At 39.2% G+C, this 24,539-nt stretch overlaps 1 protein-coding gene across 1 annotated transcript in view; it reads left to right on the plus strand.

Annotated features, from left to right (window-relative positions):
* Positions 1-24,539, plus strand: part of LOC110965151 (piezo-type mechanosensitive ion channel component 2) — a 132,327-nt gene that overhangs the window by 54,856 nt on the left and 52,932 nt on the right. Inside the window, exons 10-23 of the mRNA XM_051952952.1 lie at positions 1,143-1,178; positions 2,891-3,008; positions 3,132-3,301; positions 7,418-7,648; positions 8,157-8,277; positions 8,459-8,652; positions 10,725-10,873; positions 11,491-11,664; positions 16,376-16,665; positions 19,688-19,848; positions 22,175-22,351; positions 22,493-22,606; positions 23,821-24,021; positions 24,094-24,298. Of these exons, the coding sequence (XP_051808912.1) occupies positions 1,143-1,178; positions 2,891-3,008; positions 3,132-3,301; positions 7,418-7,648; positions 8,157-8,277; positions 8,459-8,652; positions 10,725-10,873; positions 11,491-11,664; positions 16,376-16,665; positions 19,688-19,848; positions 22,175-22,351; positions 22,493-22,606; positions 23,821-24,021; positions 24,094-24,298 (2,341 nt within the window). The remainder of the gene's footprint in view (positions 1-1,142; positions 1,179-2,890; positions 3,009-3,131; positions 3,302-7,417; positions 7,649-8,156; positions 8,278-8,458; positions 8,653-10,724; positions 10,874-11,490; positions 11,665-16,375; positions 16,666-19,687; positions 19,849-22,174; positions 22,352-22,492; positions 22,607-23,820; positions 24,022-24,093; positions 24,299-24,539) is intronic.

Below are 24,539 nucleotides of genomic sequence, written 5' to 3' on the forward strand. Positions count from 1 at the left end.
TTCTGTATTGTTTTTGTCGTTTTCTGTCTTGTTTTTGTCGTTTTGTGTCTCTGTTTTTGTTAATTTTCCACCAGAATGGCACATGATGATTAGTTCAAGGAAAGTCTTACAATTCTCTTCATTTTCTGTCTGATTTTGTCATTTTTTTGTCTTGTTTTGTCATTTTCTGTCTTGTTTTTGTTGTTTTCTGTCTTGTTTTTGTCGTTTTGTGTATTGTTTTTGTCGTTTTCTGTCTCTTTTTTTGTTGTTTTCTGTCTCTTTTTTTGTTAATTTTCCACCAGAATGGCACATGATGATTAGTTCAAGGAAAGTCTTGCAATTCTCTTCATTTTCTGTCTCATTTTTGTCATTTTTTGTCTTGTTTTGTCATTTTCTGTCTTACTTTTGTCATTTTTTTGGTCTTTTTCTGGCTGAAAAGTCACAGTTTTTTATAAAATGTCTGCTGGTTGCAGCAGAGTCACTAATGACTTCACAGCTGCACTGTGGAGCCCAGATTTTTTTTCCATTTTTGTAGAATCGGGTGAAGACAAAAATACAGTGATTTGGATTAAGATTAGATTCAGATTACAAACAGAATGGGAAGGTCCAGATGATTCATTTGAGAAAATCTTTCTATTTTTCCAGTTTATTTCAGAGACAGCGTGCGTTTCAAAAATGTCGGTGGGTTTTGTTGTTCGGAAAGCATCAAAGAAACATTCTAGGAAATCTAAATAGTCTCTCAGAAGGGCAACAATTCTTTCAGCAGCTGCTTAGAAACCCAAACATCTCCTTCCTTATTGATTTGGTTTGAATGTGAAACACTAACGGAGCGTATTTTAGCAGCAGGAAAGCAGCTGCTGATTGGTTTCACCCACTAACATCTCTGTGATAGACTTCTCCCCTGGAAAGATTTCAGCCGGAGAACACACACCGTCACACACACACACATCCTGACCTTGTTCCTATATCAGGTCTGTCTCCACCGGCCACCTCCTGAGGTTTGAAAGCTTTTAGGGTGTGCAGACAGATGAGCGATGGGCTCGATTTCCAGACTAGTGCAGCTTTGTTCCTGCTTATCAGCGACTATAAAGAACAGCGAGGCCTTTGACCAGGGCAGCTCGTCGATAACACGCCTCGCCTTCTGTGCTCTTTTCTCCTCCAAGCTGCTCTCCACTCAGGACGGCATCAGCACGACCGAGGTGGGCTGCTCCGGATCCGTCTTAAATCTCTGCTTCTGGTGCTGCTGCAAGGACGGGGATTAACTGCAAAGTGCTTTTCACACTGCATCCTCCTGCAGCTGCAGTCATCTGGTGTTTCTGAACGAGTTAATCAGAGGCTGCAGATGTCAGACTGTTCAGGTGTTCACCCTCCTGTTGTCTTCACTCACGAGCACCCAAGAAATATTGTTTCCTTGTCTGAAAAAAAGCAAAAAATTCAGCAAAAAATTCCCCAAATTTCTGAAAATTTGCAAAACCTTCAGGAAGAAAATTCAAATAATTCCTTGAAAGTTTTATTTAAAAGAATTCCTCAAATTTGGTGAGAAAATTCTTGGAAATATTTTCAAAAAATGAGTAAAAATCTTCCAAAAAAATCCAAAAAATATCTGAAGTATATAATAGTAGAACTTCTGATATATTCTTAAGAACATTCACATAAAAATCAACCAAAATCCAGCGAAATTCGCTGGATTTTGGTTGATTTTTATGTGAATGTTCTTAAGAAACATTTTTAACATTTCTTTTTTTCCACCAAAAAATGTTCAGAAATTTCCCAAAGATGTTGAAAATGTGGACATCAGAAGTTTTTTTTTTCACATTTTAAAACTGAAACAGGTCACTTTGACCCGCAGGACAACAGGAGGGTTAAAGAAGGTGAAAACTGAGGATGTCTGCAGGATAAAAACTGTTTTTCTGATCTCAGATCTGCTCGACCATCTCTGAAGCTTTTTAATCTGAAGCAAGGTCCATTTAAAATGTTTCTTATAAATTTTTTTAATTCGTGTATGAAATATTTTTTGTGCAAAATTTAAGAACAATTAGGAAAAAATTGAGACCGTCATGAAAGTCTCATATTTTAGCAGAAATTAGCAAGAAACTGTGAAATTTTTTTGTCACAGAAATGGGCGAAAAAAGTTTCGTTTTTGTTCAGATTTCGTAACTGATTGAGCAGGTTTTATAAGCTGCGCCAGAAAAACAAAAATGCAGTTAGATAGCCTGATCAGCAGAGCTCTGGAGCCTCAGAATGATTCGTAAAATATCCAAATTTTAGGCTCTTATTTGATTTAAAAATAAAAATAATAATGTTAATATATGCACCCAAATGTCGAAGGAAATGAACAAAAAAACAACAGACAAAAAACATATATATATTTATAAAAATTGGAAAGAAGCTCAAACTTCTTCACCACTTTCTCCCCTTTATAGAAAAAACAGATAATAAAATGAAACAAAAAATATAAATAATAATGATAGTATATAAGCCCAGATATGGAAGAAAATGAGCAAAGAAAAAAAGATATAAAATTTTAAAAAATAGCAAAAAAGTATCTATCTATATATATGTAATATTTAAAAAATCAAACTGATGTTAGCTGCTTGTTAGCCCGGGGTAATAAGGCAGATTGTGTTGACTAAGATCTAATAAAATGCAGTGTGAAAAGTAGAAAAAAAATGCAGAAAAATCCCTCTAGTGTCCCACAAAGTCAAAGTGTTGTAACTGAAGCTGTCAAAGGAAATCCATTAAACTGATTTTATGCTCAAAATGCACAAAATCCGGTTGATTGAAGTGATTTATTCATTCCTCTTTAGATCCTCCTGTTTGCCTTTGTGGGGCAGAATGCTGAGCAGTCCTCTCATCCTGATGTTTCCTCAGTTATAGAAGTTTATCTGATCTTTCTGGTGATCGTCTGCAGGCTGTTCCCACCGCTAACGGGACGTCGTTTGACTTCGTCACGGCTGAGAACGGACCGGTCTGTCTGGACCTGTACTCCACCCCCCAGTATAAACTGGACCAGCCCATCGACAGCCCAGGTGAGCTCTCAGTCAACCAAAATCCAGCGAATTTGGAAGATACCTGGACTGCCTCTGCATCAAAATACAGTAGGAAGAGTGACATGACTTAACTGAACTCGTGCTAATGACTTCTTTCTCCAGAGAAGAAAGACGAGGGCGTGTACGAGGTGTGTTTGCCTCCGGAGGACTCGGCTCAGAAGGAATCCGAGGACGAAGAGAACGACCTAAAGAAACGAGGAGTCGGAGCGATGGTCAAAGTCTTCCACTTCGTCATGAAGCAGAGCTACATCTGCGCTCTCATCGCCATGATGGTGAGGAACACACGGAATGACCAAAAAAGGCTCAAAAAGACACAAAATGACCACAGAAAAACACAAAATAACCACAAGAACCAATAAAATTACCACAAACGGGCTGAAAACGGTCACAAAGGGACACAAAGTGAACACAGATAAACACAAATTGACTCATCGAGACAAATAATTATCATATAAAGACACAAAATGACTTGGTGGAAAGTGATTTCATTTGTTTTTTTCCACAAAAATAACCATTTTTGTGGAAAAAAGAAACTTCTATCATGATCATCTCAACTGAATATAAAGAACAGAATCCAAACTCTGTGATTCAGCTCATTTTATTATTGTTTAGCTCATTAGAAGGTGGTTGGTGTTAAATTCAGATTTAGTTGATAATTTAGTGATATCCAGTCATTTTTTATTAATGAGTGATTGTTTCTATAATAAATAATGATGGAATTTGTGAAGACATGATCACAATGAACATAAAGACATTATTATTTTTTATTTTTAATAAAAATATATGCAGATATATCCCATGGACTTCAGAAGTCCCTCAGTTATAGATCGACCTCAGTAGTTTGACCAGAAAGTGACAAATCGTGTTGGAAAACTATCAGTGAATCCCCTCCTGCTCCTTTCTGCTCGATCAGCTTTGATTAAAACGCCGTAGAGCGTCGTACAGAACGTCTCTTCTCTGGACGACCGGCAGGAGGAAACTTCAGCGGCTGCATGTGTGGCAGGAACTGAAGCGAGCATCTGTTCCTGCGTGACTCACAGCTAAATGAATGCAACAGTTGCTGGACTTTGATTCTGACTCGGAAACACACAGATGCTGTTTTTTATAAAATGGCAAATTGACAGAGGAGCTTTAACAGAAATACAAGCGAGAATAAACCGTATTAAAAACTGCATCCCTGACTCAGATTCTGTTTGATTGAAGGTGGCTTTTCATCGATAGCGACGTCTTTCATAAACCTGTACAGAAATAAAATAAAGAAAAATAGTTTTCAGAGACAGTCTGGTATTTTTAGAAGCAGGATTCAGTATTTTGAGATTTTGCACTATAATACACACGTGGACAAAATTGTTGGTACCCCTCAGTTAAAGAAGGAAAAACCCACAATTCTCACTGAAATCACTTGAAACTCACAAAAGTAACAATAAATAAAAATGTATTGAAAATTAAATAATCAAAATCAGCCATCACTTTTGAATTGTTGATTAACATAATTATTTAAAAAAACAAACTAATGAAATAGGGCTGGACAAAAATGATGGTACCCATAACTTAATATTTTGTTGCACAACCTTTTGAGGCAATCGCTGCAATTAAACGATTTCTGTATTTGTCAATGAGCGTTCTGCAGCTGTCAACAGGTATTTTGGCCCACTCCTCATGAGCAAACAGCTCCAGTTGTCTCAGGTTTGATGGGTGTCTTCTCCAAATGGCATGTTTCAGCTCCTTCCACATATGTTCAATGGGATTCAGATCTGGGCTCATAGAAGGCCACTTTAGAATAGTCCAACGCTTTTCTCTCAGCCATTCTTGGGTGTTATTGGCTGTGTGTTTTGGATCGTTGTCCTGTTGGAAGACCCATGACCTGCGACTGAGACCAAGCTTTCTGACACTAGGCAGCACATTTCTCTCCAGAATGCCTTGATAGTCTTCAGATTTCATCGTACCTTGCACACTTTCAAGACACCCTGTGCCAGATGCAGCAAAGCAGCCCCAAAACATTACTGAGCCTCCTCCATGTTTCACCGTAGGGACAGTGTTCTTTTCTTCGTATGCTTGGTTTTTGAGTCTATGAACATAGAGTTGATGTGCCTTACCAAAAAGCTCCAGTTTGGTCTCATCTGTCCAAAGGACATTCTCCCAGAAGCTTTGTGGCTTGTCAACATGCATTTTTGCAAATTCCAGTCTCGCTTTTTTATGAGTTTTTTTCAGCAGTGGTGTCCTCCTTGGTCGTCTCCCATGAAGTCCACTTTGGCTCAAACAACGACGAATGGTGCGATCTGACACTGATGTACCTTGGCCTCGGAGTTCACCTTTAATTTCTTTGGAGGTTGCTCTGGGCTCTTTGGATACAATTCCAACGATCCGTCTCTTCAATTTGTCATCAATTTTCCTCTTGCGGCCACGTCCAGGGAGGTTGGCTACTGTCCCGTGGGTCTTGAACTTCTGAATAATATGAGCCACTGTTGTCACAGGAACTTCAAGCTGTTTAGAGATGGTCTTATAGCCTTTACCTTTAAGATGTTTGTCTATCATTTTTTTTCGGATGTCCTGGGACAATTCTCTCCTTCGCTTTCTGTTGTCCATGTTCAGTGTGGTACACACCTTTTCACCAAACAGCAGGGTGACTACTTGTCTCCCTTTAAATAGGCAGACTGACTGATTATGAGTTTGGAAACACCTGTGATGTCAATTAAATGACACACCTGAGTTAATCATGTCACTCTGGTCAAATAGTTTTCAATCTTTTATAGAGGTACCATCATTTTTGTCCAGGCCTGTTTCATTAGTTTGTTTTTTTAAATAATTATGTTAATCAACAATTCAAAAGTGATGGCTGTTTTTGATTATTTAATTTTCAATAAATTTTTATTTATTGTTACTTTTGTGAGTTTCAAGTGATTTCAGTGAGAATTGTGGGTTTTTCCTTCTTTAACTGAGGGGTACCAACAATTTTGTCCACGTGTGTATAAAAACCTGCACTGCCATAGAAACAACATCACCACGCTCAATGTGACAAATTTTAACAACATTTAGAGAACACACTTTTTTCATGAGGTCAGATTTGAGTCATTTTGGATGTGTTTTTATTGTTTTTAGTCATTTTTTTTTCAACCCTTCTCAGCCATCCTGGACCATTAACTCATGTTGGACAGGGTTTGAACAGTTAAGGAGGATTTTTTTTAAGCAAGTTCTGGACTAACTGGAGTAATTTCTAGTCATTTTGCACATATTTCAGGTCATTTTTTTACAGCATTTACAGGACACATTTATTTCACACTGCAAAAACTGAAAATCTTACCAAGTCTGTTTGTCTTATTTTTAGTCTAAATGTCTGATCCCACTTGATTTAAGATAAATTCACTTAACAAGTGACATTTCAGCAAGATGGAGGGACTTGTTTTAGGACAACCTTGTTTTTATCCCTCGTGTCGTCCTGTGGGTCAAATTGACCCGTTTTAAAATTTGAAAATGTGGAAAAAAAATGTTTTCACAGTGAAAACTTCCACATTTTCAAAATTTTGGGGGAAATGTTTTGGACAAATTTTGATGGGAAAAGAAGAAAAAAGATTTTTTTTTTTTTTTTTTTTTTTTTTTTTACTAAAATCCAGCGAAATTCCCTGGATTTTGGTCAATTTAAGTGAAATATGTAATCACTGTAGATATTTTTAAGATTTTTTGGAAGATTCTTTTACTCATTTTTTAAATTTTTTTTACAATTTTCATTTTTTTAATTTTTATTTCTTGCCAAATTAACTTTTAAGGAATTTTCTTCCTGAAGATTTTTAAAATTTTTATAAATTTGGTGAATTTTTTGCTGAATTTTTGGATTTTTTTTTTTTCAGAAAAGGCAACAATATTTTTTGGTGCCGTAAATGAGGACAACAGGAGGGTTAAGACACCTAAGCTTGACAATCCTGGTAAAATATAGCTTAAAACATTTTCCCAGCTAATTTTAAGATCTTATTGTTATTAATATCACATCTTATTTCAAGAAATCTCACCAAGCCATTCTTCACTTGTTTTATTGGCAGATTTTTTCCACTTATTTCACGGTAAATGTTCCCTGAAATAAGTTTTTTTTTCTTGTTTTGAGAGGAGCATTTTTTCCAGTGCATGAGTCATTTTGGACGTGTTTTTATTGTTTTTAGTCATTTTTGGAACCCTTCTAAGCTGTCCTAGATGTTTAACTCGTTTTGGACAGATTGTGAACAGGAAAAGAGGATTATTTTTGGAGCAAGTTCTGGACAAATTTCTAATCATTTTGGACAAAAGATTTGTTAAAGATTTCCATATCACTGTGAGATAGCAGCACCACGTCACTGTAACCATGACAACCAGTGAACACTCCATCAGAGTTTGCTTTTGTTTGATTCTTCTCTCTCCAGGCGTGGAGCATCACGTACGTCAGCTGGCTGACGTTCGTCTTCCTCATGTGGTCCTGCATGCTGTGGATGGTGAGGGACCGCCGGCGCTACGCCATGCTGACCTCCCCCTTCATGGTCGCCTACGGCAACCTGCTCATCGTCCTGCAGTACATCTGGAGCTTTGAGAAGATGGGGGAAGTCTCGGGATTCTTTGTCAAGAAGAACAACCCGTTCCACTCGCTTTCATCCAAGGTTTGATCGTTCAGTTCAACAGCAGAAGAAGTTGTGTTTTAATTCGTGCAACAGATGTAATCTCCATGCAGCCACTAAAAGTTAGAGTCTAGATCGGAATCAGCTCCTCTCTAATGGTTAATTAATAAAAGCTGACAGAGCAGTCTCATAGTGTTCCTGAAAAAGGTCAGGTTTGTGGTGTTTTGACGTGTTTTTGGAATCGCTCTAAGACGCTCACGTTGGCCGACACAGAACCTGACCTAATTATGTCCAGAATCAGGCTTTATACGTCAGCTGTTCACCACAGACTTGGAAATGCTTTAATGCCAAATGTCTATGTTATTAAAATGTGTGTTTGTCCTTTAAGAAAGTGGAGATGCAATTACATTCCACACCTGCATCAAACTCTGTATTTTAAAGCGTGTTTTTAGTGTCAGATGAAAGATCAGACAATCAGATAAACGTCTACTGTCTGCATATAACCCAGAAATGATTTGTTCCTTTGTTTTATTTTATTTATTGTTTGCAGATCCTGTGTCTGTTGAGCTTCTGGCTGCTGCTGAGACAAACGCTGACAGAGAGAGAAGAAAAGCTAAAGGAGGACAACATTGACCTGTTAGACGTTCATGTGGAGGATCAGAAGAAGAAAGGTAAGAAAGGACGTAACAAAAATGGTGCTTTGGAAAGAAAATGTAAAAAATTCTACCAAGCAAAATAGAACATTCTAACCAAAATATGCAATTTTAAAGATGTGATGAAGAAACAATCAGATTCCAGGCCCTCAGGTAGAAGGTTTGATGTTAAATGTCCTCCAAACTGCTCCTCCGACAGAGGAAGAGGACTCTGAGGAGGGAGGGGAGCCGGACGTCATGCAGGTCCTCGGTAACATGGTGATGGCTCTGCTGGTCAAATACTGGATCTACATCTGTGGAGGCATGTTCTTCTTCGTCAGCTTCGAGGGAACCATCGTCATGTACAAGATCATCTACATGATGATGTTCCTCTCCTGCGTGGTGCTCTACCAGGTACCCAAACACTCCAGGCTCAGGGATGTGTTTGCATGTAGGGAAGTAAACATTGTAATTAAAATAAATAATCCACTAAAAAAGCAGCAGTGCTTCCTCCCTGCACGATCCAGATATTCAGTAACAACTTTAATGTGATCAGCAATTCTTTTTATTCAAAGTCAGTAAGGGTGATTGTTTTACCTTCTGACATGTTTCTACAACGTCTGCAGTCTTCCTCAGAGCATCATCTGACCTGTTGGTGACGTGTTGATGACGTGTTGATGACATGTTGACGTGTTGATGACGTGTTGACATGTTGATGATGTGTTGATGACATGATGACGTGTTGACATGTTGATGACGTGTTGACGTGTTGATGACATGTGATAACGTGTAATGACGTGTGATGACGTGTTGAGAACATGTGATGACGTGTTGATGACGTGTTGACGTGTTGATAACGTGTTGATGTGTTGTTGACGTGTTGACATGTTGATAACGTGTTGATGTGTGATGACGTGTTGACACGTTGATGATGTGTGATGACGTGTTGACATGTTGATGACGTGTTGACATGTTGATGACATGTGATAACGTGTAATGACGTGTGATGACGTGTTGAGAACATGTGATGATGTGTTGATGACGTGTTGACGTGTTGATAACGTGTTGATGTGTTGTTGACGTGATGACATGTTGATAACGTGTTGATGTGTGATGACGTGTTGACACGTTGATGATGTGTGATGACGTGTTGATGACATGTGATGACGTGTGATGAGGTGTTGACATGTTAATGACGTGTGATGACGTGTTGATAACATGTTGATGATGTGTTGATGACATGTGATGACGTGTTGTTGATGTGTGCTGACATGTTGACGTGTTGATGACGTGTGATGACGTGTTGTTGATGTGTGCTGACATGCTGACGTGTTGATGACATGTGATGACATGTTGTTGATGTGTGCTGACATATTGACGTGTTGATGATGTGTGATGACGTGTTGATGACATGTGATGACGTGTTAACATGTTAATAATGTGTTGATGATGTGTGATGACGTGTTGATGACATGTGATAACCTGTAATGACGTGTGATGACGTGTTGAGAACATGTGATGACGTATTGATGACGTGTTGATAACGTGTTGATGATGTGTTGTTGACGTGTTGAAGACGTGTGATGACGTGTTGACATGTTGATAACGTGTTGATGATGTGTTGATGATGTGTGATGATGTATTGACGTGTTGATGACGTGTGATGACATGTGATGACGTGTTGACATGTTAATGACATGTGATGACGTGTTGTTGATGTGTGCTGACATATTGACGTGTTGATGACGTGTGATGACGTGTTGATGCGTTGATGATGTGTGATGATGTGTTGATGACGTGTGATGACATGATGATAACATGTTGATGATGTGTTGATGACATGTGATGACGTGTTGTTGATGTGTGCTGACATGTTGACGTGTTGATGACTATACAATAAGCAGACTATTGTTGGCTGTCCAAATCAGAGCAGAGGTGGTGTTTGTGGTGTTCTTCTAAGTTCAGGTTTACGACTTGAAACACGTCTTGGGACAGACGGACAGACGAGCTCACAACGTAAAGGACGACTGACCAAACTACTTCCAGTCTTCTCTTTAAAGTAAAACAGCGCCACACTTAGCTGAAATGTATCTGGGGATTTTTTGGTGCTTAAAAATCCTAAATGAATTGATTGCAAGTTATTTATTATTCCTAATCAGATGCAGCCCTTTGAGGATCAGGTTTGAGAACCCTTGATGTACAAAGCTCCATAAAATCTCTTTCTTTAGTTGTTTTTAAAGCCTATGGGTCCAGATTGCCATCAGGTAGAGTTGGACTGTTTACTGAGGGTTAGTGGTTGTTTAGGACGCTGTAAAATTTTCAAATTCAATTTCACAAAGACCGAAGGTTCAACGAGGCCATAAAGTTCGTGTGCCACAGGATCGTAATGCATGTTGTCTTTCTCAAATGTTTTATAACCACAGTTAAACTGGGAAGCCACCATAAATCCACTAAGTCCTCTGTGCACCGTCTTTCTGCTTATCTAGGTGCACTACGAGCGGTGGCGGTGGATCCTCAAGTACTTCTGGATGTCGGTGGTGATGTACACGATGCTGGTGCTCACGCTGGTCTACACCTACCAGTTTGACGGCTCTGAGGACACCTGGTCCAAGATGCTGGGGATGAAAAACGAGAGGTGAGAAACAAGATGTCGAGTCACTGCTGGCTTCACTTCCCAGGACAGGAACAGCCGAGTCTCCAGATGGCTGCATTTCAGTAAACTGGCACCGTTAAAGCTGGGCTTCGTTAGCTCTGAACGGCTCACGTTTGGAGTACCTCTGGATGAACAGATGGCTGTAACTGGACTACTTAGATATTAAAGAAACATTTTGATTCTTAGGGAACATCTGAAGTCTTTTTTTTCTATGATTTTTGGACTTTTGATTGTGATTGATATAGAAGATATGTTTCAAAGTGCAGTAATCAAGTGTGAGTCATTTTAAAAGTTTTTAGCAATGTCTGCACTGGATTTATCATTCATTTCATGCTATCTTCATTGAACAAAAACTGCTTTTCTTTCAACAATAAGGACGTTTCTAAATGATCCTAAACCTTTGAACTATTGTGTAAATGGTAAGAAAGTCATGCACCAAGAGAACTTTGTTTCCCTTTTTTACCTGAAAAGATTTTTACTTTGGAAATTGAACTTGACATTCATTCTTTTTACTCACTCTGGAACCTCAGTACATAGGTAAGTTCAAACCTCATGTTTTTTTGCTTTGTTTCATTTACATTTTTTCCTCTTCCGTGCAGTTTGAAGGATCTGGGCCTGGAGAAGTTCTCCTTGTCGATGTTGTTCACCAGGATCTTCATCCCCACCTCCTTCCTGCTGGTGTGTATTCTCCACCTGCACTACTTCCACGACCGCTTCCTGCAGCTCACCGACCTCCAGGCTGTGGTGGCTAAAGAGGAGAGCACCATCTACAGGTGAGTTTCCTCTGACCGCAGCCGACATGAAAAAGATGACGCTCTTTCCTCTTTTACACTTGGTTTGTTTAAGATCACGTGCGGCTGAATTAAAGCCCCATCCAGACATTCTCTCCTTTCCGTTAATCTAACAGCGACAGAACTTGTTGGTCGAATGTCTGAATGAGCAACCTGCTCTCTGTAAAACTTTGACATTCAGCCTGAGCTGCATGCCGTCAGAGTAACAGATAGGCGCACACAGGAAACATGCTTCAGCTTTTTTGACTCCTACATTCACCCAGTTGTCCTCCAGATTCACATCTATTACCAAATGAAATGTCCATGAACTTCCCTCCCAGACCGGCGAATGAGTCAAACATGCAGAATGAACATTGACCTGAAAAATTAATGTTCATGTGAGGCTTCAGCTGCTGTCCTGAGTAAAAGTCTTCCTTCAAACCGAACGGCCATCACATCACTGAGGACTCAGTGTCAGGATGGATGGATGATGGATGATGGATGGATGATGGATGATGGATGGATGGATGAATGAATGGATGATGATGGATGGATGATGGATGATGGATGGATGATGGATGGATGGATGATGGATGATGGATGGATGAATGGATGATGATGGATGGATGATGGATGGATGATAGATGGACAGATGGATGAATGGATGGATTGATGGATGATATATGGATGGATGATGGATGGATGGATGGATGGATGGATGGATGAATAGATGATGATGGATGGATGATGGATGGATGGATGATGATGGAAGGATGATGGATGGATGGATGATGGATGGATGGATGATGGAAGGATGATGGATGGATGATAGATGGACAGATGATGAATAGATGGATGAATGGATGGATTGATGGATGATATATGGATGGATGATGGATGGATGATGATGGATGGATGGATGAAGGATGGATGGATATATGGATGGATGATGGATCGATGGATGGACGATGGATGGATGATGGATGGATGGATGATGAATAGATGGAACAGAATTTTTACTTTTTCACAGAACTGAGTTTTTTTGAACAGTGTATTTTGGGGCATTTTTTAAAATTAAGACATGTAGAGTTCTGGATTTTTGATGAACTGTTCCAATGTTTTTAGCTCTGATCTGTTTAGGATTGTCACTCTTGACAGTTGAAAACGTGACGATTCTTCCTGTTTTTATATTTCCCTTCTTTGATAGATGTTGCTTCTGATTATTTTATCTGCTTTTCAAACCTGCTGGCAGGTTTTGGAATCCAAAGAGTTAAAGTTTCTCCCTTGCTGTCAGCTGTAATGTTCCACTTCTAGTTTCAGAAACGATCCCACATAATTAACAAATACTACAGAAATATTACACAGGATTCTTAGAATAGTGAAACATGCAGGGTAAAAGCAGCGGATCTCACACAGACGGGCGTGAAGTGAAACCATTCGTCTCTTTTCGTCTCAGACTGTTCTGGATGATCACGCCCTGTTCTAACGCCTCTTCTAGCCGTTCTTCTCTTCATCTTCTTGTCACAACATCCACATTTCCCCGTCTGTGGCGTGGACGTGTTAACTTTACGGTCGTGTTGTTGTGGATTGTTTTCCAAAGCTCGCTCAGCTCATCTCGCTTCTCTCTGTGACCTGCTTCCTCACAGCCACGCTAAAGTCAATGGGCGTGTCTATTTGATCATGAATAGGTGGGTATCTGCTCGCTTTCTGTGGCATCTATCACCATCCCAGTTCAACCTCAGCGTCCTCCCCTCCCATGCTCTTCTTCTTACCTTGTTTTTGATGGCATTAACAACCTTCTGAACTATCTTCCTCTCAATGTTAAGGTATTTGACATGTCACGATTGGTTTTCCTTTCCAGGTTTTCTGTTTTTCTTTGGTTGTTGTTCTAGCTTGTAGCCTTTTCTTGTTGGGATTGTTTGTTAGTTTCCTGGATCTGTCACCCTCTGTCTCCAAACCCAGTTCAAATCTTTCTCCTGACAAACTTCCAGCATGTTTCTATTTCTGCCACGACTACTTCTTCCCTTCCAGTTTCTTACCAATGACCCTTTCTGTGCACTGAACCGACCGTCCTGAAAAGGTTCCTCCTCCCCCAAACCACCAGAGTCTGACAAAGACAAGACAGAAAACGACAAAAACAAGACAGAAAACGACAAAAACAAGACAGAAAACGACAGAAATGAAACAGAAAATGACAGAAATGAGATAGAAAATGACTAAAATGAGACACAAAACAACAAAATCAAGAGACAGAATGACAAAAACGAGACAGAAAACGACAGAAATGAGAGAAAACGACAGAAACAAGACGGAAAACGACAGAAATGAGACGGAATACGACAAAATCAAGATACAAAATGACAAAAATGAGACACAAAAACGACAGAAAAGGTGACACAAAACAAGATGCAAAATCCCAAAGAAAAGATAGAAAATGACAAAAACGTGACACAAAACAACAAAAGCAAGACAAAATGAGAAAAACGAGACAGAAAACGATAAAAATGAGACACAAAACAACAAAATCAAGACACAGAATGACAAAAACAAGACAGAAAACGACAAAAACGAGCCAGAAAACGACAAAAACGAGACACAAAATGACAAAAACAAGACAAAACGACAAAAGCAAGACACAAAATGATGAAAACAAGACATAAAACGGCAAAAATAAGACAAAATGACGAAAAAGGGGCAAAAGTGACAAACGCGAGACACAAAATGACGAAAACAAGACAAAATGACAGAAATGAGACAAAACGACAGAAACGAGACACAAATCACAAAAATAAGACAGAAAATGACAGAAACGAAACAGAAAACAACGAAAACGTCATCAACAGGTTTGTCTCTGAACCCAAATCAAGTCTTTCTCCTGACAAACTTCCAGCATGTTTCTGTTTCTGACTACTTCTTCCCTTCCAGTTTCTTACCAATGACCCTTTGTGTGCACTGAACCGCCCGTCCTGAAAAGGTTCCTCCTCCCCAAACCACCAGAGTCCTGCGGCCGCTGTTTTTCTGTGTGTTTTAATGAATCCACGTGGATGCTTTGAAGTGGTTTTCAGGGTGCTTTTGTCCCGTTTCTCTCCTCACTGTTCATTCTGTGTAACTTTATTGTTCCGAGCAGCATCAAAGAAAAAATTCCCAACCAGCAGAGCAAGTAAGTGTGACCAGCAGGCGGCTGGATGCTTGGTGTGTTGACATGCAGCCGGTTCATGCTAGCCAAACCTCGCTCCCATTGCCTGAGAGGACCCCAAAGCCTCAGCGTTTCCTTTCGGTTCCTATTTATTATCTGCTGCAACAAGGACATCTCTCAGACTCCATTAGAACCGACATGCATTGTTTAGAAGAATGCAGAAGGAATGTGCACTGCTTTTTATCACGATGCCTGATGATCTGCTGTTAGCGGTTAGAGGACAGAGCTAACGACCCCCGTCCCAACATCTGCATCAGAACCACCACCTGGACCGTGTGCGAGTGGTATTCATATGCTTATGAGGACGGGAAACCTAGGAGTGTCAGAAAAACCATTAAACAGGCGTGTTTTCTTCAAGCTGCTGCTTTGAGGTTAAACTTTAATGTCACATGTTTGACGAAAGGATTAAAGAATGTTTTGTAGTCTGTAATAATAAGGTGCTTTTCTAAATTCAAGTGCTTCACAGTGCAGCAAGATGACACAAAAAGGTTTTAGAATCACCAGACAGATAAAAACACACATGAATAATCCAAAATATACATACAAAACAAGACACAAAATGACATAACAAGACAGAAAACAAGAAAAACAAGACAGAAAACGACAAAAACTAGGCAGAAAGTGACAGAAACAAGACGCAAAATGACAAGACAAGACAGGAAACAACAAAAAGCAAGATAGAAAACAATAAAAACAAGACAGAAAACAACAAAAAGCAAGATAGAAAACAATAAAAACAAGACAGAAAACAAAACAAAAACAAGACACTAAACAACAGAAACAAGACTGAAAACAAAGGGCAGGTGGTTTTTCTAAATTCAAGTGTTTCACAATGCAGCAAAATGACACAAACAGGTTTTAGAATCACCCGACAGATAAAAACACATAAATAATCTAAAATATACATATTACACAAGACACAAAATGACAGAAACAAGACAGAAAACAACAAAAACAAGACACAAAATTTCTTTAAAAATCCTCCTCAAGTGTTCAAACTCTGTCCAACATGAGTTAATGTTCTAGAATGGCTGTGAAGGGTTTAAAAAAATCCTAAAAATGGGTCCAAAATGACTTTAAAATGTCGTCAAACTATTAAAATGTTCTTTAAAAAGTGGGAATTATTCACAGTTACCGTTCTATAAACATTTGTGGTCCTCAGCGGTGGATTTGTAGCGGGATCACAATCATGTGATCAGGTAGTGTTCACTTGTTGCCATGGTTACAGTGATGCTGTACCACTATCTGGCAATGATACAGAAATCTATGACAAATCCGTGGATCCAGACTTTATGCCGCATGACTTCCTAAACATTAGAAACAATGAAAATGTGCTCAAGAACAACGGCATCCAAAGGCCAAAGGCCGTGCTGCTTATTAGCTCCTTAAAACATTTGCAGTAGAAAAAAACCTCCTCTAAAAGCTGCTGAAGCTCCTCATAAGTATATTAATACAGGTGTGTGTGAGTACCTCCATCTACATGTATGTTTTGTGTAACAACTTCTCACCTGTCTGCAGACTGGTGCACCAGGACGGCAGCCTGGCCGACCTCACCATGCTCAGCGCCAGCTCTGTGGAGGCGGCGCTGCCCAGGGAGGAGGAGGAGCCTCGGGACCAGATGGAGGAGGACCAGGGGAGCTGGGCGTCGGAGAAGGAGAAGGAGGTGGCCCTGGTGGTGGTGATGGACGACACCAGCATGAGCAGCGACAAACACAAGAGCTTCTCAGACCCACGACAGTCCAGCACCGAGGACAGCCACCACTGCAGCGCCAGGACCGAGCCGGAACCGAGCACCGAACAGAGCTCAGGTACCAAACAGCTCTGGTACCACACGGAGCTCTGGTACCGAACAGGTCCACAAAGTCAGCATGACAGGAATGAAGTAGTGAAACATCTTAGAACAGAGGTCAGTCCAGAACTGGAGGACATTTGGGCTTCTAAACTGAGCTGATCCTGATATGAGGTGGAGCGAGACGTTCAGTCAAGGCTGACAATGTTCTGAAAATCTGAAAAATAGAGGAGAGGACACAGCTTTGCTCTACCCATTCTTTAGGAACACTTTCTCATCATGTTAATGTCAAAAACGAGACAGAAAATGACCGAAATTAGACAAAAAATGACTAAAACAAGATAAAAGTGAAACAACAAGACACAAAAAGACAAAAACGAAACACAAAATGACAAAAACAAGACACAAAATGACTAAAACAAGATACAAAATGACAAAAACAAGACATAAAATGACTAAAACAAGACACAAAATGACTAAAACAAGACATAAAATGACTAAAACAAGATACAAAATGACAAAAACAAGACATAAAATGACTAAAACTAGACATAAAATGACTAAAACAAGACATAAAATGACTAAAACAAGATACAAAATGACAAAAACAAGACATAAAATGACTAAAACAAGATACAAAATGACTAAAACGACATAAAATGACTAAAACAAGATACAAAATGACTAAAACAAGACATAAAATGACTAAAACAAGATACAAAATGACAAAAACAAGACATAAAATGACTAAAACTAGACATAAAATGACTAAAACAAGACACAAAATGACTAAAACAAGATACAAAATGACAAAAACAAGACATAAAATGACTAAAACAAGATACAAAATGACTAAAACAAGACATAAAATGACTAAAACAAGATACAAAATGACTAAAACAAGATAAAAGTGAAAAAAAAGACACAAAACGACAAAAACAAGACACAAAATGACAAAAATGAGAAAAAAATGACAAAAACGAGACACAAAATGACAACAAGCCCAACAAGTTGTAATGTGGAAATGATAAACTGAATGTTGCTGAAATTGAACTTGTTTTTCTCTAAATCTCAGGTTGTTCATGATGTTTTGTAAAAAGATAATTCCTTAAAAGTGAACATTTTTGCACTAAAACAAAGGAAAAATTCAGAGTTGTGGTTATTTATCAGTTATTCTGCTGTGATTTTACTCTAGATCAGATTGAGCTGAATGTGAAACCTGAACTAAGATGAATTTGATGTCGAGGCTGGACGTCTGAAGTCCTATTTAAAAGCCTTTTATTTTTACCCCCGTCACTGTTTCCACCTGAGACTTCCGTGTGCTGTTTTGTCGTTGCATTTTGCACGTTCAGGTTTAAACATGAAGGCGTTTTCTTCCAGATCTCTCGGCCTGTAGCTCCTCTGTTCTGCTGCTGCTCTCCCACCGTTAATCATCCAGGAGAAGCTGTAAAGAAGCCGGTTGTGCTGCAGATTTTTGGCTTCAGTAGATTTATCTCCAGTTTTTTGCTCTGACGCTGGACGTAGCTCAAGTTCTCTCTTTCACCCTCACATCTCTCTGCTGCTGCACCGTTAGCTTATTTACGCAGACGGCCTTAAATTAAAATGTAGTTTATACACACAGAAAATAAAATAGGCGATAAAACACGACCCTGCAGGACGTCTTACATGAGCCATACGCTCCCTCAGAGCTTCTTCTCCAAACAATGAGGCCTCTATTAAACCCTGAGATAATACCTTCCCCCTGCACCACACCGCAGGTTTTATATCCTTTATGAGAATATAAAACCAGATATTAAGTCCTCACTCTCAGCTAATTAAAGCAGCACTTTGGAATTTGCTTGTTAATACATATTTGGAGCGTGTTTCCGTCACTGCATGTCGGAAAAACGACGTAAACGATCCGACAGGTTCAGAAAACTCAGGATGATTAAATCCTTCACCACACAGAGTAAATGCATCATTTGTTTTACTTACATTGGATTTAACTTAACTCTATAAAATGCAAATGAATGATGTGGCTGCTGCAAATAAACGTTCTTATTTGTAGCGGTTATCTATCTAAATGTCAACTAAAAGCAAAAACAAAGCAGTTTCTCAGAGCATTTTTCTTGTTTTACCCAAATATTTCTACAACAGTATTCAGTTTACCATCTGAGTTTACAATTAAGGAAATATCTTTTTACTGAACATCATGAACAACCTGAAATTTCTGAAAAAAAGTAAATTCAGTTTCAACAACATCAAGCCGCTGTTTCTCATTTCCACATTACAGCTTCCAGATCACATCTGGAACTGAATGACTCAGTATTTTACTTTAAAAGAGACAAAAAACAAAAAACACAAGACTAAATGTTACATAAATGAGACCCAAAATGACAAAAGAACAATCTATTGTCATGGTCTAGAAATTATTTTAAATTTATAGTTTTACTAATTTACAATCTGCAGTTAATGTCTGCTCTGTAATTTTTACACTTTGAGGACCGGATTGGACCCTCTGCTCTGGAAAAAATGCCCCTCTCAAAACAAGAAAAAAAATCTAATTTCAAGGAACTTTTACTTTGAAATAAGTGAAAAAATCTGCACAAAAAAACAAGTGAAAAATGGCGTGGTAAGATTTCTTGAAATAAGATGTGATATTTAGAATATTGAGATCTTAAAATTAGCTGGGAAATTTTTTTAAGTTATATTTTACCAGGATTGTCAAGCTTAGGTGTCTTAACCCTCCTGTTGTCCTCATTTACGGCACCAAAAAATATTGTTCCCTTGTCTGAAAAAAATCCAAAAATTCAGCAAAAAAAAAATCCTCAAATTTATAAAACTTTTGCAAAATCTTCAGGAAGAAAATTCCTTAAAAGTTTTCCATAAAAAATATTTATTTAGAAAGAAAAAACTAATTTGGCAAGAAATAAATATTTAAAAATATATAAAAATTGTATATATTTAGATTTTTTTCCACATTTTCAGACTTTAAAACAGGTCAATTTCACCTGGAGGAGCACATGAGGCTTAAGTGGTTTTCATCTCCTCCTCCTCCTCAGATCTGAAGAACAAATGGCACCTGGTGGTCGACCGTCTGACCGTGCTCTTCCTCAAGTTCCTGGAGTATTTCCACAAACTGCAGCTGTTCATCTGGTGGCTGCTGGAGATCCACATCATCAAGATCGTGTCGTGCTACATCGTCCTGCACTCTGTCAGAGAGGTACGAAAGAGGCGCCACTGACCTCAGGATGTGGAGCGACGAGAAGCCGAGTCTGCTCAGAGTTTATGTTTGACTGGTCAGGGGGTGATGTGGAAGGGTTCTAGATATCTCTGTTGTTCTTCGGTCTGGTCCTGGAATCTTTACTTTTTACAGGATACAGGAGGTTCTCGGTTTACGACGTCCTCGACTTATGGCATTTCACTGTAATGTTGGAACTGATTGTGGGCCGGTCCTCAGTTTAACGTACGGCGTTTCGTTGTGACGTTGGAACTTAGTACGTTTCGTCATAACATTGGAACTCATTACAGTCGGTCCTCTGTTTATCGTTTGACCTTTCGTCATTACGTTGGAACTTATTATGGCCGGTTCTCGACTTAACGTTTCTCTTCTAAGCTATCCTAGATATTTAACTTGTTTTGGACAGATTAAGAGGAAAAGAGGATTTTTTTTTCAGTAAATTCTGGACTAATTTCTAATAATTTTGGACAAATGTGGAGATTTGTTAAAGATTTCTGTATCGTTGCCAGATAGCAGCACTGTAACCATGACAACCAGTGAACACTACATCAGCTGATTGTGATTCTACTACAAATCCACCTCTGAGGACTTATCAGGACTTATCCATCAGAAATGATCCAAGGAACAGCTGATTAAACTGTGGGGGTGTTTCTGAGTCCCATCAGTCTGTACATAACGCACACATGGGTCATTCCATATCATTTCAACCAGTGGTCCCCATCTGACCCTCTCAGATTTTTACATACATTTAGTACATTATATATGATGGTTTATAGAAGCAAGTTGTGCTTGGTGTCAAAATTTAGGGAAATTCCTGTAATTTCACATCTTTTATTTTTTGATACCACCTATCCCACATGCTGATGTTGACCTTTGAATCTGAAGGTCGGACAGATATTTCTGATTTTTAGCTGTTCATATTTCATGCATTACATACCATAGCACTTTCATTTTACACAGATCCAATCCTTAGATAAGACCACATAAAATCTCTAATGGATATGATGATTAGTTTTTGTGTAATGGGTGGCCAAATGTAGCAGTTTAGAAGTTCATGATGGATAAAATCGCAACTTTGTCATTCTCTGTAACATGCAATTATAAATATAAAGTAAATATTTTCACATTTCTGAGGACTATAGGTCACTGTGAAATGATTCTGAAAATGTCAGATCTCTATCTTTTGTTGTTCAGAAGTTATAGAAGTCTGAAAATGGTCGAAAATTTCAAGTCTTAATTTTGGCTGCAATAATAGGGTACCCCCTACCTACTTCAAATGACCATAACTTTGAAACTAATGACAATAAAGCATTCAAATTTTGGATTTTCCCATCATATATAATTTACTAAATGTATGTAAAAACTTAGCACAATCTGAGAGGGTCAGGTGGGAAGTTTTTTTTAAAATTGGTTGACTTCATACGGAATGACCCACATGCAGAACAAGGTCATTTTTCATTATAGATTTCATCCATCATAAATCGTACAGCTACTGAGCAGCCTTGGAGGACTGAGCTCTCTGACGGCTTTTCTTGTTGTAATATCTCTGTTAAAGATTTATGGCGTTATAACTGTGTCATCCACCACAAAAGACATTTCTGAGTTCTTTCTACTTCTAGTCATGGTTGTATGGTTCCGTAGAGGCGCAAGACTTTATTTTGCAGTGAAAAATGAGCTTCCAGTAGAATAAAAATGTGACAGGAACAAATAAAAAGTCAGAAACTGCTGAATTTGTGCCAAAATCCTGGTTCTACCAAGCCAATTTAATCTAAAACATGAAGATCTTCAGTGTTGTTGGATTTCTGTTGTTGCATTTACGACATTTCCAGCATTTTTCAGGCTGTTCTGCCGGTTGTTGTGAACCTTACATGCAGTGATTCATCCTCAGTCTTGTTTTTGTCCACGTTTTCCTGCTAACTGTCTTATTTTCCGGCTATTGCAGCACATCCTGGCCTGTTAATGCTGCTTTATGCGGATTTAATTTCTCAGATAGATAAACACTGGGACAACTCGAACCAATCTGAGACACAACACAGACGAGTCAGATGACAGCTGGGAGGTATTTAGGGGCAAATTCTAACAGCTGTTTCAGTTTTGGGATGTAATAAACGACGTGATAATGGATTATTTTGTCTGAAGCTTATTTTTATAGACTTATTGAGCAGTATTCATGATATTTCATCTGTTTTTGTGTTAAAAATGTTTAGAAATACCATAAATATTGATACTAGTAGTTCTAGGAGGATGGGGAATGTCAGTGGAAAGAGCTGTTTTCTCGTCCTCATCGCCTGTATTGTCTCCTGTGCAGGTGTCTTTCTTGAACTCGGTGTTCCTGGCGTCCTGGGCCTTCGCTCTGCCTTACAGCCAGTACCGGCGTCTAGCCTCCAGTGTTTGCACTGTCTGGACGTGTGTCATCATCATCTGTAAAATGTTGTACCAGCTGAAGTCCATAGACCCCACCACCTACTCCAAGAACTGCACCAAAGTTAGTGCCTTAGATCCCTCTCTGAACCTCGTGTTTGTTAAATGAAGCAAACGTTTTCCACCCTGCAGATGGTTCAGTCAAGATTTTGGTGGTTTTGTGGTGAAATCCAGACCCGGCAGCTCTTTTTGTTTCTGTCCACAGCCAGGCGGCTACACTAAGAATCCGCTGGATGACTCTCTGCTGTACAAAGCGCCCGTGGATCCGACCAACTGGGTGGGCCTGCAGAAGACCGATGACCTGCTGGGTTACCTCAGGGTGAGAGCGCCATACCACAGTTATTTAATCCTGATTCTATGGATTCACGTCATTTTATTGGCCTCACGTGACAGTGTATGAGAAAAACCTGACCCACATTATATTTAAACCGAGATTTTAGGTGTAAAAAGACAAAAATATGACGAATGTCCATCCAGGTAGAAGTCTGAGGGCTGCCGTGTTTCTAACAAATAAAACAACACAGCAGTCCGTCGCCTAAACGCCGTTCACTTTTTCAGATTTGTGGATTACATTTGAAATCATGTTTTTTTTTCTCACTATCATAGGATTATTTAGATATTTTTATATGTTTATTCTGCCTAGGAACACGGTGGCGTTATGTGATGATCAGCGTCTGTCTGTCTGCAACATTACTCAAAAACAAACTCAGAACTAGTTTTCTGTAATTATGGATCATTTTCAAATCATTCTGGACGGGTCAATATATAATTGTGGGACTTTTTGCATCATAGTTGACATTTTAGTGATATCCAGTCATTTTTATTAATAAATGTTTGTTTCCATAATAAATAATGATGGAATCTGTAAAGACATGATCATAATGAATAAAAAAAAACCACAAGTTTTTTTACTTTTAATAAAAATGTATGCAGATATATCCCATGGACTTAGAAAGTCCCTCAGTTATTATATTGACCTGGACAATTTTTGAGTCATTTTGGATGATTTTCTTGTCATTTTCAACAAATATAATGTCAATTTGGATCATTTCTCGTCACTTTGGGTCATTTGTTGTGTCTTTGGGATGATTTTCAAGTCATCCAGGAGAAATTTCGTGTCATTCTTGTCACGAACTTAGCGGGTTGGACCTGAGCAGAGAGCAACACTACCTAGGCTGAATGAAAATGTGTTTTATTGTCAGGGAAGTGAGTTATGGCGGGGGGTGAGAGGAGCCGGCGTGCAGGGGGAGCGGTTGGTGGAGTGGGGTTTGGGCCTGGTGGTTACGGAGTCGGGGAACGGCGGTCGGTGGCAGGAGGGGAACGGTAATCCAGTGGGTGGTGGGAGCCGGAGGAGGGAGGAATATTCTAATATTTTAATAAAAATGTATGCAGATATATCCCATAGACTTCAAACTCCCTCAGCTATAGACTGACCCATATCGTGTGACAATAAATAAGAACTTTTAGTCATAAAATACTGTAATAAATACGCTGCTTCATTTTAAAGGCTTAAATGTTTTTTCTTCTGTGCAGTACAACCTCCTGATGCTAGCTCTGTTAGCGTTTGAGGTGACCATCTACCGCCATCAGGAATACTTCAGACTGAGGAACAAACTGTCGCCTCCCGCCGCCAGGATCATCTTCCACGACATCACGAGGCAGCACCTGGACATCGGCATCGTCTGCTTCGTCAAATACTTCATCAACTACTTCTTCTACAAGTTTGGCCTCGAGGTAGGGAGCGTTCTACGGCAGAAACACGTCTGCGTTTGGGATGTACGTGTTAAACGTGTGTGTTTCCGTCAGACGTGCCTGCTGCTGGTGGTCAATGTGATCGGGCAGCGGATGGACTTCTACGCCATGCTTCACGCCTTCGCCCTGATAGCTGTCATGTACAGACGGAGAAGGAAAGCCATCGCTGAGATCTGGCCAAAGTACTGCTGCTTCCTGGCCTGCATGCTGACGTTCCAGTACTTCGTCTGCATCGGGATCCCGCCTGCTGCCTGTAAAGGTCTGTGTGGTCCAATGGGTTCGATTTTACGCTGGAATAAATGCTCCTCTCAAAACAAGAAAAAAAAACTTATTTCAAGGAACTTTTACCTTGAAATAAATGAAAAAATCTGCCAGTAGAACAAGTGAAAAATGGCTTGGTAAGATTTCTTGAAATAAGATGTGATATTTAGAATATTGAGATCTTAAAATTAGCTGAGAAAACTTATTTTAAGCTGCATTTTACCAGGATTGTCAAGCTT

This window comes from Acanthochromis polyacanthus, chromosome 9 (genome assembly GCF_021347895.1).
Source record: "Acanthochromis polyacanthus isolate Apoly-LR-REF ecotype Palm Island chromosome 9, KAUST_Apoly_ChrSc, whole genome shotgun sequence".
NCBI lineage: Eukaryota > Metazoa > Chordata > Actinopteri > Pomacentridae > Acanthochromis > Acanthochromis polyacanthus.